General features: G+C 35.9%; 1 protein-coding gene across 2 annotated transcripts in view; it reads left to right on the top strand.

Moving 5' to 3' along the window:
- The window catches only part of ppm1bb (protein phosphatase, Mg2+/Mn2+ dependent, 1Bb), a 47,323-nt gene extending 34,274 nt beyond the window's left edge, over positions 1 to 13,049 (top strand). Inside the window, exons 4-6 of one of the 2 annotated variants that reach the window (XM_007235649.4) lie at positions 653 to 764; positions 928 to 985; positions 10,659 to 13,049. In XM_007235649.4, coding sequence (XP_007235711.2) covers positions 653 to 764; positions 928 to 985; positions 10,659 to 10,688 — 200 coding nt within the window. In that variant the 3' untranslated portion in view covers positions 10,689 to 13,049. Of the gene's footprint in view, positions 1 to 652; positions 765 to 927; positions 986 to 3,403; positions 8,949 to 10,658 lie in introns of those variants that run through there. The other variant, XM_007235648.4, reaches the window with a different exon arrangement.
- The last annotated feature ends 1,676 nt before the right edge of the window (positions 13,050 to 14,725 follow it).

Consider the following 14,725-nt stretch of genomic DNA (forward strand, 5'->3'; position numbering starts at 1 on the left):
GACCCAGCTATTGAATATAGTCCATTTATTTGAGCTAAACTGCTGATAAGATGCAGTTTAATCTGATATATTAGCCAGATAACACTAATTACCACAGCTATGAATAAATGCTGTGTCCATGCACGGCGCGGTTCTGCGCTGCGTTCACTTCTCACAGCCGCGTGACTCTGTTTACTATGTGCACATCTGTGCTGCACTGTGTCTAAACACTGTGTTTGAAAGTGCAGTGTTTCAGCGTTCAGTTTTGTGTTAAAGCACAGATATACACGCTGGAACACAAAATCATCTCGCTATTTTTACATTTTTCATATGTATATTTATGTATATTTACTCCCACACCAGACAGACGTTTGTTCTCTGACCAATCAGAGGACACAGCCTGCTAGCATGGTTCATTGGTGCTCATTTTGGTGCGTGTACGTTTACGTCTGTGTGAAACCAAACCAAACAAAGGGAGAAAACGCTCCAAATAAACCAACTCATCAACTGATTCGGACCAGAGAAACAAACTACAGGTGTTAAAAAAAAAAAAAAAAAAACTAAATCTGGAGCAGTTCGCCTGTGATGAGAAGATGATCTGGTCTCGATCTGACCCAGCTTGTCAGTTTTGTTGCTTCTGTGTAATGGTTGTGTTATCTTTCTTCCGTTGCAGAGATCATGGAGAAGTCCGGGGAGGAAGGTATCCCCGACCTGGCCTACATCATGCGTACTCTCTCCGCTGAGAGCATCTCAAATTTACCGCCAGGAGGTGGCCTCGCCAGCAAGTATGAGAACTTCCTGTCACCTTAGAGTTATAGTCAGTATTGTAGAACTGAACGCTGCAGTTGTCTGACTACAGTAATCACATTAACTGTGTAGCTAAAAGCTACAAGTATTGTCTTTACTATTGTTAAACCTGAGTCTTTGACCTTGTTTCTTGTATCTCAGGCGCAGCGTTGTGGAGGCAGTGTACAACAGGCTTAATCCACATAGAGAAGAAGATGGGGTGAGTTTTCCTTCACATGATTGATATTAATGAGCCCTTCCAACAAATGAAACCATATCAACCATTTCTACCTTTTAGGAGCAGTTAGTTATTCTTTGTTATTTTACATTAAAAAGCTAATATGTGCTTATTGAGACATATATTTCTTTGTATTGATTTATAGTTAACAGCCTCACAAAAGAAAAAACAATTTACACTAGTTCTGACATTTTAAAGCCAATGGTGCCAATCCATTAAATGGCTTAAAACTATCATATATTACAGATTGTCTATCTCTATATGTTCCAAGTTGTTCTGTAAGATCAAGCCCTACAGGTTTTAAAGCTTAAAGTATCTCAAGTTTACGAAAGAACAAAAAAGTTTTTGCTTTTATGCACCAACAAAATAGAACAGAATTTCAAATAAGATTAGACAAGCAGCATCAGTAAACAGTTTTAGAAAGCTACTGAAGACATATATATTCTGTAAACTTTGTTTTGAAAATTAATTAGTTTATTTTGCCCTATTGTCTCTTTTAATTTTAGGTTTATTTTAATGTTTTATAGCTAAAACCTTTAATAATATTATTTTACCCTTTTTGCATTTTTTTTATTACATTTCTATATAATTTATTATTTTTTATTTTTTGTTATTTTAGTCTGTATTGTCGTATCCTAGTTGTCAATCACTTAATTTACATAATTTTAATTCTTTTAATTTACTTGTTTCTTTTAATTTTATTAAAAATGTTGCTGCTTTTTTTGTTTGTATGTAAAAACTTTTAGCTGAATTTTAATGTATAAAAGGTGAGACATATATGTATTATTATTATTATTATTATTATTATTATTATTATTATTATTATCATTATTATTATTATTATTATTAAAGAAAATAACTGATTCTTCCCGAAAGGGAGATATGGTTGATTTAATATGTTTATTTATTGAAAGGGCTCAAGTATTGTTGCTTAAACATATATTGCTTTCTGTTTGAACTAATTCAGATGTCACTGTCAGGTAATGACCTAATGCAGATGTGATGGATTCTGAGGAAGGTTAGAGATAATTTGCCAGAACACTTTTTAGGCAGTTAGGCAGGTTCTGTTTTCGTTACAATCTCTTTAATTATGATTATATTTTGGTTATGTGATCTTTTTCTTGTGCAGCTTAAGGTTTGGGGTGGTGCTTGAGGATGTGATGTGAGGAAACTGATTGAGTGCATGTCCTCTTGAAACCCGGTACTACTAGCACCTGAATTCAAAATGCTGTCTTGAATTCATTATCATTGCTTCGTGGGGATGATAGAGATTGATTGATTGATTTATTGATTGATTGGTTCGTTTTATGTGTGGCTTGTTTGTTTCAGTCTTGTGTTTTTGTGTTGCCTGGAAACATTTATTAGTATTTGTGCAGGACGAGAGGTCCTCCATAAATACATACATTTATTTCACAGACATTTACTCAAGAGGGTTGAGTGAGGTTTCAGTCAGATTAGTGCTGGGCGGTATACCGGTTCATCAGGTATAAAGGAGAAATATTAAAACCGCAGATATAGCATGCTAGCTAACATTAGCCAGTTTGCATGACAAGCATGACAATACACAGGAGGTCTGTGAAGTCAAAAGTTATGCCCTGCATGGAGGGAAATGAGAACAGCACTTTATCTGAGGAGCTCCTGCTGCTGTTCCTTACCGTATGCACAATCAATCCTCAGCTCAGTAAAAAAAAAAAAATAATAATAATAAAAAAATAAATAAATAAATAAAAAAGTTCCTCTCATCCCTTAGACGAGCCCAGAACTGGTCTTGGGCACAGAATCATTTGTTTAGCATTTTAGTCCAAGTGATAAAACTTCAAAAAACTCTGGATACGAGGTGCAAATAAAGTTCAAGAGCACTAACAGTTGCCCTTTTAAATATGTTTAAATAATTTTAGTATACACTGAGCTGAATTAATTTGTTAACTGGAGAAAGTACTCCTAGCAGTTGAGTAAGTCACAAACCTATATAAAAAAATATATATATATACCGTGATATACTGTCAGAATCTTGAAAAAATAAAAATACATTGATATGCATGTTTTTGGTCATACCGCCCAGCACTAAATCAGATGTTATTTGTTTTATTAAGCTCTAAATACAAGAAATTTTGAATTGGAAAGTATGTCTTTTTGTTGTTGAGCAGATGCCACCACCTTTACCTTCGTTTGCTAAGGTTCTTCACAAATCACACATTTATCAGCTGTCAGCTACTATAATATGGGGCAGACATCTTTGTCTACATCCTACATTGTATTGAGTTGTGAGTCTTTTTTAATGGTGCCAGGATCTTAATGAGCCAGGATGAGGGCAGTGTGAGATCTTGGGCAGGCGGCCTGTGCTAATCAGGTCCAGTTTCTTAACCTGCTCTGTCCACTGACACTGGCGTCTTGCACCAGGACGACCAGGGAGGCGCGGCCGCCGCGGGCGAAGAAGAAGAAGGCAGTGCCGCCGCCCATCTGCTGGAGGCGCTGCGCCAATTCCGCCTCAGCAACCGGGGCGAGTATCGCCACGTGCTGGAGCAAGCGCTGTCCGGCTACCGGCTGTCCTGTGAGCCAGGCGGCGCCCCGCGACCGAACCCTCAAGAGGAACCCGCCTCGCCCCCGCCGTCCCCTGCCACCGAGCCCCTCAACTCTGAGGAGGGCGCCAACGAGGCAGCCACGCCGCCAATCGACGAGCTCTCTGATCCCCCTGTTGCATGACCTTTGCCCTCTTTAGTAACCGCCATACCTTTAAACCCTTCTATATATCCAGCTCACCAGCTTTCCTCTCTTTTCCCCCCCTCCCTCGCTCACAGCACTAGTCAGCTCCCTGAATGTGGCACGGCTCCCTCCCAACACAGTTAACAGTTACGGTGCAGGTTTATATTAAATATTATATATGACCACTTTCTTGTTTCTACATTTATTGTCCTTTTTTTTTTTTTTTTGCTGCACTGAGCATATAGGACTCTTTGTAGATCTATAATTACAGACTGTAGTCGTGTATCAGAGTGGATCTGATACAGCAGTGCTGCTGGAGTTTTTTAAACACCTCAGTGTCGCTGCTGTACTGAGAATAGTCTACCAACAGCATCCTGTGGGATAAAAGACTAGAGTATAGGGCTGCAACTAATGATTGATTGTTCTGGTAGTCAACTAATCTGGTGATTATTTTTGCGATTAGTCAACGATTATCTCTGTCATGTCTTTTGCCTCTGCTTGCTATGGGTACTGCAACTGCAACAATATAAACAGCTGAACATGAGATTTAAATGCCATTTAAATGTGCAGAACAAGTGCTGATTAGGGCTGCAACTAATGATTATTTTACTAATTGACTAATCAGAAGATTATTTAATCAGTAAGTCGATTAGTCAGCGATTATTTCTGCCGTGTCCTCCATCTCTAAAAACAATAGAAAGAGCTGAACATGAGGTTTTAAATCCCTTCAAATGTGCAGAACAAGTGCTGATTAGGGCTGCAACTAATGCTTATTTTAGTAATTGACTGATCTGGTGATTATTTTTTCGATTAGTCGATTAGTCAGCGATTATTTCTGCCATGTCCTCCATCTCTAAAAACAATAGAAACAGCTGAACATGAGATTTAAAAGGCACTTTTGAAAACACAGACTACGGTTGAGTTGAGTGTAAACTGTGTGAATGAGCCATCTTCCATTGCTCTTCTGTTCCCAGCACTTTGTGTAATGCAGGACTCTTACAAATTAACGATTAGTCGACAACTAAATTTATAATCGACAAATTTATTTAATCGACATTGTTGATTATATCGACTAATCATTGCAGCCCTAGTGCTAATATTTAGTAAGTAAGTGTGTGATCTGTTGTGTTCAGAAGGGCTGCAACGATTAGTCGATATAATCGACTAATCGTTGATTAAAATTTTCATTCTCGACTACTCGTTAATTTGTAACCATACTGCTTTGAGCAAACTACTGGGGACAGAAACTACTGGGAGATGGGAGGTAAATGGTTCACTCACACAGTAAGTACACTTAACTTAGTCTGTGAGTCTCCAAAAGTACACAAACAACACAACAGATTACATATTTACTCACTAAATATCAGAACTTTTCACGTTTAAACCACATCTACATTAAGACATTTAAATGCATTTTAAACCTTTATGTCCAGCTGTTTCTAAACTTGTTGTTTCTTGTTTTTAAAGATGGAGAATATAGCCGAAATAATCGCTGACTAATCAACTAACCGAAAAAATATTTAGCGGATTAGTCGACTACCAAAATAATCGTTAGTCGCAGCCCTATGGTTCGGGCACTTTTGGAGATGCAGGCCGAGGTAAGTGTTAACTTACTCCCATTGTTGTGCTGCAAATTAACGATTAATCGACAGTAAACATCGTCGATTATATCGACTAATCGGTGCAGCCCTACTAGAGGATGAGCAACACTGTAAACTGTGCAGCAACAGATTCAGAGCTTCTGTCTCTGACTGTGTTGTACTTTAAATACAAGGTTTTTCAGCTGTAGGTAGGAGTGTGTAATAAATAAAGTGGAGGAGCAGTGAGTAAGAGATTAAACACAGTGTTTAAAAACTCCAGCAGCACGGCTGCAATATCTGATCCACTCACTGTAACAGCAGCACAACATACACTAACACCTCATACACCACCACAACCATGCTAATCAATGCTAATTAATTACTTCAGTGCTGAGAATAATAATGACCCACCACCCAAATAATATTATTAATAGCTGCTCTGTGGTGGTTTTCTCTGTTCTGTGAGGTTCTGAGTATTGAAGAACAGGCAAAAAAAGAAAGTTTGCATAGAAGCAGATACAGGACTACAGTCTGGAATTAATATAGAACTACAAAGTGTCCACAAAACCTCTTGTTTTGCAGGTAAACTCCTGTGAAACACTGTTAAACACAGCCGATTATATCAAATATAAAAAAAAGAGTAAAAAAAACAAGACCTCTTGTAACTGAAAACCTGCCCTGTAACTGTAAATGATGTCAACCTTGGCATATCCCAGCACTGTCTGCAGCAGTCAGCGCTTTTCTGATGCACAGCACTTAGTATTGACCTACCTAGACCTTGTGGAGTCGTGGAGTCTGCTCGATTTCTGGTGAGGATATTGTTTAAAAATAGATTTATTTCATTGGTAACCTGGAAGCAGCGGTTTCCTGATAAGTGTGCAAAAATATTGTTTCAAAAACAGTGTTTCAATCCGGTTTATCAGTATCTACTTAAATAAAACGTTAAAAAAAAGCTAAAATGCTTAAAAATATAATACAAAAATACTATTACCACTATTATATACCACTGCTATAACAATGTTATTGAAATAGACAATCTGGGGGTTGCCAGAGACATCACTGATCTTGCTCTTGCTCTTGTTCTGCACACGCTAGCACTAGCATTAACACTAGCACATGCTGTTTGTCACGCAGTGCATGTGTACCTTGCGTTTTGGGTTGTCTTTGGGGTGTATGTGAGGGTGTGTGTGTGTGGTTGGAATTGTATGGCACTTTAATGATGCTAGAACTATGTATGTATCTCTGTGTCTGTGTTCATGTATAAAGACACAAATATGAGACCGTGTTTTTGAACAGTGTCTCTGTCAGAATCTGATTAATCAACGATATAAATGGCTAAAGGTAGACGCGCCACTAAAAGAGAAAGCACAAAAATGTCACCACACAGTGCGTAACATTTTACTATGTAATTTCCCTGTTATTTCCAATGTCCTTCCAATGTTCATATAAAATGAAATGTCGACCTGTTCCTGTGTGTTTCTCCTGCCCAAATTTCATAATAGTGGGTCTTTATGGATCTTTAGCTCAGAGTGTATGTCTTTTTTTTTTTTGTAATTGCCACCCTCAGGTTTAGCTAACGGACCACCAGTATATATGTAGGGCTGGGCGATATGTTAAAAATGAATGTGTATTTATTTTTATAGATATTTTCATGACACGCAATATACAATAGTGCATCTCAAAAAGTAGAATGTCATTGAAAAGTTAGTTTATTCCACTATTTCAGTTCAAAATGTGAAATTATATATATGTTATATAGATGTATACACACAGAGTGATCTATTTTAGGTGTCTCAGAAAATTACAATATTATATATGAACGATTGGTTCTTTTTGCAGTGTGGGCAATATGCAAAGTCCTGCTGGAAAATGAAATCTGCTAGATTTTCCGGGAAAACACAGTGGATCAATACCAGCAGAAGTCCTGTCTCTCCAAACCATCACTGATTGGTGGAAACTTCACACTAGACCTCGAGCAGTTTGGACTGTGCGTCTCTCCACTCTTCCTCCAGACTCTGCTCCCTCGATTTACAAATGAAATGAAAAATTTACTGATGATCAATGATGGTTTGGAGAGACATGTCATCTGCTGGTGTTGGTCCACTGTGTTTTCCTGGAAAATCTTGCGGATTTCATTTTCCAGCAGGACTTGGCACACTGCTCACACTGGGTAAAAAGTACCCATTGGTCTTATATAATATTCAAATTTTCTGAGACACTTAAAATAGATCACTCTGTGTTTACATCTATATAATATATGAATTTCACGTCTTGAACTGAATCTAAAACTGAAACTAAGTCCAAAGTCAGTGCTGTTTTTTTTTTCCACAGCACTTCATTCTTCCCTCTGCTAACACATTTTGGAGATGTGGATTTCATTTTCCTGCAGTATTTGGCACACTGCGCAAAGTACCCATTGGTCTTATATAATATTAACATTTTCTGAGATACTGATTTTTGGGTTTTCATTGGCTGTAATCCATAATCATCAACAATTAAATAAAAAAAACTCTTAAAATTTGTCAATCTGTGTGTAATACATCTATATAATGAGTGTCACATTTTGAACTGAATTACTGAAATAAAGTAACTTTTTAACGATATTCAATCTGTATACTGTTCCAGAATCTCCATTGCAATTTGTGAAAATGCTCAAATAGTCAAATCACAGAGTTTTCAACGTCTGGTCGTGATATAATTTTTTTGCTGTTTTAATACAAAATTAAATGAAATTGTTTATTTTATTCCAATATTGGACTTTTTTCTATTCAAAATTCCAAAAATCACAATATATATCGCAGAAAAAGAATATTGCAATGTCAGTTTATTCTAATATCATCCAGCCTTAGTTTTAACACAGAACAAAATGCATCAGTAGTGGCAGATTCTTAAAAAAAAAAAAAGACAATTTAAATACTCTCTCGTGCATAGTGTACAGCATATCATCCAAATAAACAGCTCTAATTACACATCGTGATACAATAAAATAAGGTCCTATTGCCCAGCTCTAGGTATATGGTGGCTCTTTGGATGTCTGTATTCTGCAGATTTTGCACAGAAACACTCAGCTTGTGAACAGGATGCAGGATGGTATGTAGTCCTGACCACAGTGGTAAAGTGTCATGCCCAAAGATAAGATAATGAAGCTTCTCGTTTTTGATGTTTCTTTTTGTTCTTGTTCTTCTTTTGTTTTGTTTTTTTGTTTGATTTAAAATGTTAATCAGCATACGAAGAGAGTGCAAATTTTTGTGCAAATTGTTTGTGCAAAACTGATTTTGACATTCGATTTTGCATTAATTGAGCATTAAACTGCTTGTGCACATGTTTTGAGAGTTTAAAAAAATGCTTGCTAATGTTTGGTTGTTTAGAACCCCATTGATTTAATGAGTTTTGGGGGATTTTGAGCTCTTAGTATTGCTTTAAATATTTTTTGCGATTTTCTTTCTTAATTTTGTTCTGTTATTCATAAGTCAGACAGAGTTCAGTAATCCATACATTATTATTTTTATGATTTCATGGTTTGGGTTGGAGCCTTAGCCAGACTTCTGATGTCCATCCTGAACAGTGTTTGTGTGTGTTCAGTTTTTGATTCTTCTTTAATGGGTTTATTTGTTTTTGTTTTGATGATATAAAAAAATAATAATAAATCTTATTGAACAGTTCATGAGTTGTGTATGCTGTTACTTTTGTGAAATTATTGCATAAAAGTTTTTTTTTTTGATTGCATAGTTTCCTTTATCAGCGTAAACATTATTTTCCTTCTGCTAAAAGCTCACAGACTCTTGTTAAAATATGTATTTTAAAGGGTTCCTGGGTTTTGATGCACTTGGTAGACACCACATCTGCTTGCATGCACCATTGGTAGTAATTATATAACATTTTAGGCCTTAAGTGTTTTGTATGTCTTCAGATTTTGTAGGTGGCCATGAAAATAATGACTGCCTATTTTCATACTATTTATTTTATAATAGTTATAATTATAATAGTTTATAATTTATAATTGTGGCTTTTATCCATGAATAGCTGTAGGATATCACTGTTTGTTTAATGTGTTCAGGTAAGTATAGGTAAGGTGCATTTTGAACAGTGTTGAGATTAGATAATGCAGAAAAATTACAGTGGCTTTGGAAAGTGGGAAATTTGCTTTTATCTGCAATATTTAAATTTTTATTAGGGTTGCAATATATATTGCAGGCACTTTGCATTTCTTTGTGTTGCAGCTGATATATATATATATATATTTTTTTTTATACCCCGGTCCTCTTTTCTTTTATTCTTTTCATAGATATTTTTTTACATTTTTAACTTTTTTTGTAATTTAATCTTCTTTTTTTTTGTGGAGGAAATGTTTTCGGATGTTAGCAGAGTGAATTTCATCATAGTAAAGGACAAAAGGATTTTAAGTCGTTATTTTCTGCAGCTGCTCCTCAAGTAGTTGCTTTTTTTTTTTTTTTGACTTTTTTAAAACAAAGATGTAAGATAGTAGTGTTTGTAATTCTTTATTTTTTTATTTTATATATATATATATATATATATAAATAAAATAAAAAAATAAAGAAATATATATATATATATATATATATATATATATATATATATATATATATATATATATATATATATATATATTATTATTTTTTTTTTTACTGCAGGGGTGGGTATGCATATTTCCTTGCTGCCGCCTCTAGAAGTATTGCTACTTTTATTTTTTATATATATATACTGTTTTTGACTGTTTTAACTTATTTAAAATCAAATATGTTAGTAGTGTTTTAATTTATTTATTTATTTACTTATTTACTTATTTTACTTATTTAATTTTATTAATATATTTATTTATTTTTTTTACTGCAGGGGTGGGCATGCATAATTCCTTTCAGCTGCCTATGGAATTATTGCCCCTTTTTCATAAGTTTTTTGTACTTTTTTTTTTTTTTACTTTTGTTTAAATCAAATATTTTAGTAGTGTTTTTATTTATTTCTTTATTTATTTGATTTTATTAATATATTTATTTTTTTATGCAGGGGTGGGCATGCATATTTCCTTGCTGCTGCCTTTCAAATTATTGCTTCTTATTTTACTTCTTTTAAATCAAAGATGTTCGTTAGTAGTGTTTTTATTTATTTATTTATTTATTTATTTATTAGATTTTATTTATATATTTATTTTATATATTTATTCATTTATTTTTTAAATGCAGGGGTAGGCATGCATATTTCCTTGCTGCTGCCTCTTCGGTTATGTTTTATTTATTTAATTTTTTTTTTTTCTCTCTGATCCATTTTTTTCCCCTCTTTGTTTTATTTTTTATTTTTTCCTCCTAGATCGTTCATTTCTATCCCTCTCTCTTTGTTTTTTCTCCCTGTCGCAGAACGGAGGCGACCTGGACGACCCCTGGTAACCCCCAGCCAGCGCCCGCGACTCCGCCGGTCTTCACCTGAGAATGTCCGCAGTTCACACAGAAGAAAATCCTTTACTAACACTTCTTTTTTTTTTGTTTGTATTTTTGGTTTTGATTCCAAGAGATTCATAGGAACTGTTTTAAAGATTCTGGAGAGCAAACACGAACCAACACAGACACACACACACACACACACATACACATACAGAAAAACACACACTTGCACACACAAATACACACTTCTTTGGAAGAGGAGGAATCTGCAGAGACAGCGAGATTTTTAGGACTGCTGCGTTGTTTGGTGTAGAAAGAGAGATGATTTTCAAATTTTTCTTCCCCCCCGATCATTTCCTTATCCACTAACTGAGAGTGACAAGAAGACTGAAGATTTATTTCCCCTCCCCGGAGAGAGTGATGATGTCTGTCTGTTTGAGGATTGGTGGCGTGACACTGTAAGAGATATAAAAGCTGTAGGAGCTGTGGGACTCTGCAGAAGAGAGAGAGAGAAAGAGAGATGGAACTAAGCAGGTGGACGTATGGAGGGGGAAATGGAGTTAGAACCTTTGTTCTGTTCTGTTGCAGGAAAAGCTCTAACGGAGATACGGAGATTCTTCTGCACCGCCTGTATATTAATCACCTGTATCTCAGCAGACACTGCTCTCCTCCCCAGCCCAAAGCATGTGCAGCAGCAGCAGCAGCTTCTGAGAGACCAGACCAGATAAACCACACGAACCACCGAACACCCTGACTCGACTCTCGAATCTCCACATTTCCTCTCTTTTCTCAGATCCGCTCATGTTCTCAGTCCTGCTGCTTGTGAGTTCTCTTATGTATCCTTTTGCTATGAGTTTTGCTATGTTCTGTTTGGGGTTAAAATGCTAAAAGCCGTGTCATGCTACTTCTTCTAATTCTTTTTTTTTGTTTTTTTTTTGTTTTTGGTGCTTGCTTTCAGTAAAACAAACAAACAAACAAACAAACTAATAACAAATATATAATAAATATAAATAAAAATAGAGCACTCATATTAAAACATGTATATATAATAAGACATTGATTGAGTCCGATAGATATGGACATGGATATGGACATGTCTCACCAAGCAGCTTTAGCAGCTTTCATCGAAAAAAGATGAAAGACGACAACTACTGAAGGGAGATTTTGGGGGGGCGGGGGGCAGGGGGGACAAAAGGTAATGATAAATGATGATGACAATAATAATGATGTGTTCTATGATTGTTGTTATTTTTATTATAATAATAATAATAATTATAATAATGGTGAGCTTTTGGGTTTTTGGGTTAGCTGATGATGATGATGATGATGGCATTGTGTGCTGACGCCCACTTGTTCACTTCTTATTAAGGCATTCACTACAATACAATATAATACAGTACAATATAATACAGTACAGTACAGTTTAATGTAAAGTTTCCAGTTCTTCAGGACTCTCAGGGTCTGTTCACACACCTGGCCTTAATATACGTTTTTTGTGTCTGGACGATAACGGCCAAAAAAAAAAAGCATTGCTGTAGTTTTTTGGTCTGTTGTATAAAGAATATTGCATTATGTATCTAAAATCACAGGATATTTCACCAGATTTTAACAGAAGTCAATGATCCAACTTGTTGGCATACAAGATTATGACTATTATATCAAAGATTAAAGTAAAAGAAATTATAATTGTCTGATATAATCTGTCTCTCGTAGATATTTCATCGGAAATGAAAACGGTGTGAATTTTCCTTTTGTTCCAACGAGAAACTCCATCCACATGGTTGGGCACGTGCTTGTAAATGTGAGCACGTGTTGAAAGCTGTGCACCTCAGTCCAGCACAGTTTTGCAGCGCAGATATTTCCAATTACAGAAAAACAAACGCTCTTATTTACCTATTAAAAAGCCATTTAAATGCCTTTTTTTGGGGAAAAAAGAACATTTGCAATGTAAAAATGTTCCAATATCATTCAGCAGCCCTAGTTTACGAGTTCCTGCACAAGCTAGGTATGTAGGGTATGCATCTAAGTGAAGTCTATGGTAGATTTAATGCTGGAATAAAAATTGGCCTTTACGCAGAGCGGAAACGCTGTTTAGTGATTCGAGCTAAAGGATGAAACCGAAACTTCACGTGAAGCGCTGCTGCTGTTCATATGAGCATTAGTTACACGGCGTGTAAATGTCAGGCAAATGTCACACGTCACATAAAAAAAAAAAATGGTGTGAACAGCCTAAAACAAACATTAGGTTGGGTGAGAAAAACAGATTTTTTGCAGTGCAGATATTTCCAGTTACAGCTGAATTCACGCTTTAAATCCCAGAAAAACACTTATCTTATTTACCTTTTAAAAAGCCTTTTTTTTTTTTTTTTGGGACAAAAGATCATTTGCAATGTCAAAATTGTCCAATATCGTGCAGCCCTAGTTTACAAGTTCTTGCACAAGCTCTATCAGACAATTCGAAGAATTCAAAGCTGTTTTATACTTCTGCGTCAAGTCAAAAGCAGAGTCTGTACACAGCGTAGGCTGTACAAAAGGCCTACGCTACTGTTAGTGTTTATACTGTGTAGTTAAACCATGAAGGTGGGAATGTGTAGGTGGGAACACAAGGCTTGGTGGACCAATCACAGCTGCTGCTGTCTGCGTCACGTAGTTACATTTACATCTTTAGAGCTGCGAGTCAGGATGTGTCAGGGTATTTGTAAATGTAGACTATGGTGTAGATTAAATGCAAAAATAACGAGTTGTCCCCCTGTCACAGGGGGACGTAGGGCCCTCGCACAACAGCGCAAATCGTACCGGGCCAAACCGAGAAACCGGTAAAAGTAATTTTGAGGTCTTATTGAGTGTGCCAATTTTCAAGAGTTTTCTATCCTGTTAAACATGTGAAATATCCATTTAAAATACAGGTGGCGCTATGGCGCTGTTAAAATACATGTATTTGAAATTCTAATTCTACATCAAACAACAGCCTTAGATAAGCAGGCTGGTCAAATTTTGTGAGTTTTTCTCCGTTATAACCTCCTCAAAACACCTGGCATTACCTAAGTTTTCACCTCCTGTTTTGATGTGGGATCTCAAAAATTCAACCATCTGCCATTTCGTCCTCGTTTGAGATATCGACTATTCCTTCACAATTTATCATCAGATATGTTCAATGTTTATTTTTACCAAATACCAAGAGAATTCATCAAATTTGCTAGGAGAAGTTTGACAATGTACACAAAAAATGTGTGTAAAATGCAGATATTTAAAAATGGCCGACTTCCTGTTGGGCGGAGTCAGTCCTACCAATGCTGAAAATGTGTGTAATGATGTCTTTTGTGTTTTTGCCAAGTTTCATGAATTTTCAATAATCTGTTTTCTGACCATGTCATGGTTTCACTTTGGTTTAGTGTTGCGTCTCTAGTGACTCAATTGCTCGCCATTGGGTCACCGTTTTACCGATCAACTAATCCTTTGGCAATTATCATCAAATATGTCTGTTGTTCATTTACAGCGAAATAAGAGGTAATCTGACAAAGACTTTAGGAGCAGTTTAAATTAGTTTGTGAAAAATTTGTAAAAATATTACATAATCCAATATGGCCGACTTCCTGTTGGGCGGAGCTAATACAAGCCAATTGCAAATATGAGCAGTGTTACAGTATCTACACACCTACCAAAATTGGAGAAGATTAGATCAATTTTGACACATCCAGAGCTAATTTATTAACTGAACAAATTAGGGGGCGCTGTAGAGTCCACTAGCTACATATGAAAAATATTTCACAATATTTGTAAAGTGTTTTTAGGTCTTATGCAATCTGTCAATTTTCAAGAGTTTTTGAGCATTCCCGTAATGTCAAATATGCATTGAAACCTAGGTGGCGCTATAGAGCCAATGAAATACGTATACAAGAAATTTTAATTTCAGATGAAAGTACTGCTTAATTCAAGCAGGCCTGTAAATTTTCGAGAGTTTTCAACCTTTTTAACCTCCTCAAACACCTACTAACACCAGAATGTATTCACTTCCTGTTTTAATGGGGCATCTCAAGCAGTTC

This window comes from Astyanax mexicanus, chromosome 15, assembly GCF_023375975.1.
Source record: "Astyanax mexicanus isolate ESR-SI-001 chromosome 15, AstMex3_surface, whole genome shotgun sequence".
NCBI lineage: Eukaryota > Metazoa > Chordata > Actinopteri > Characiformes > Acestrorhamphidae > Astyanax > Astyanax mexicanus.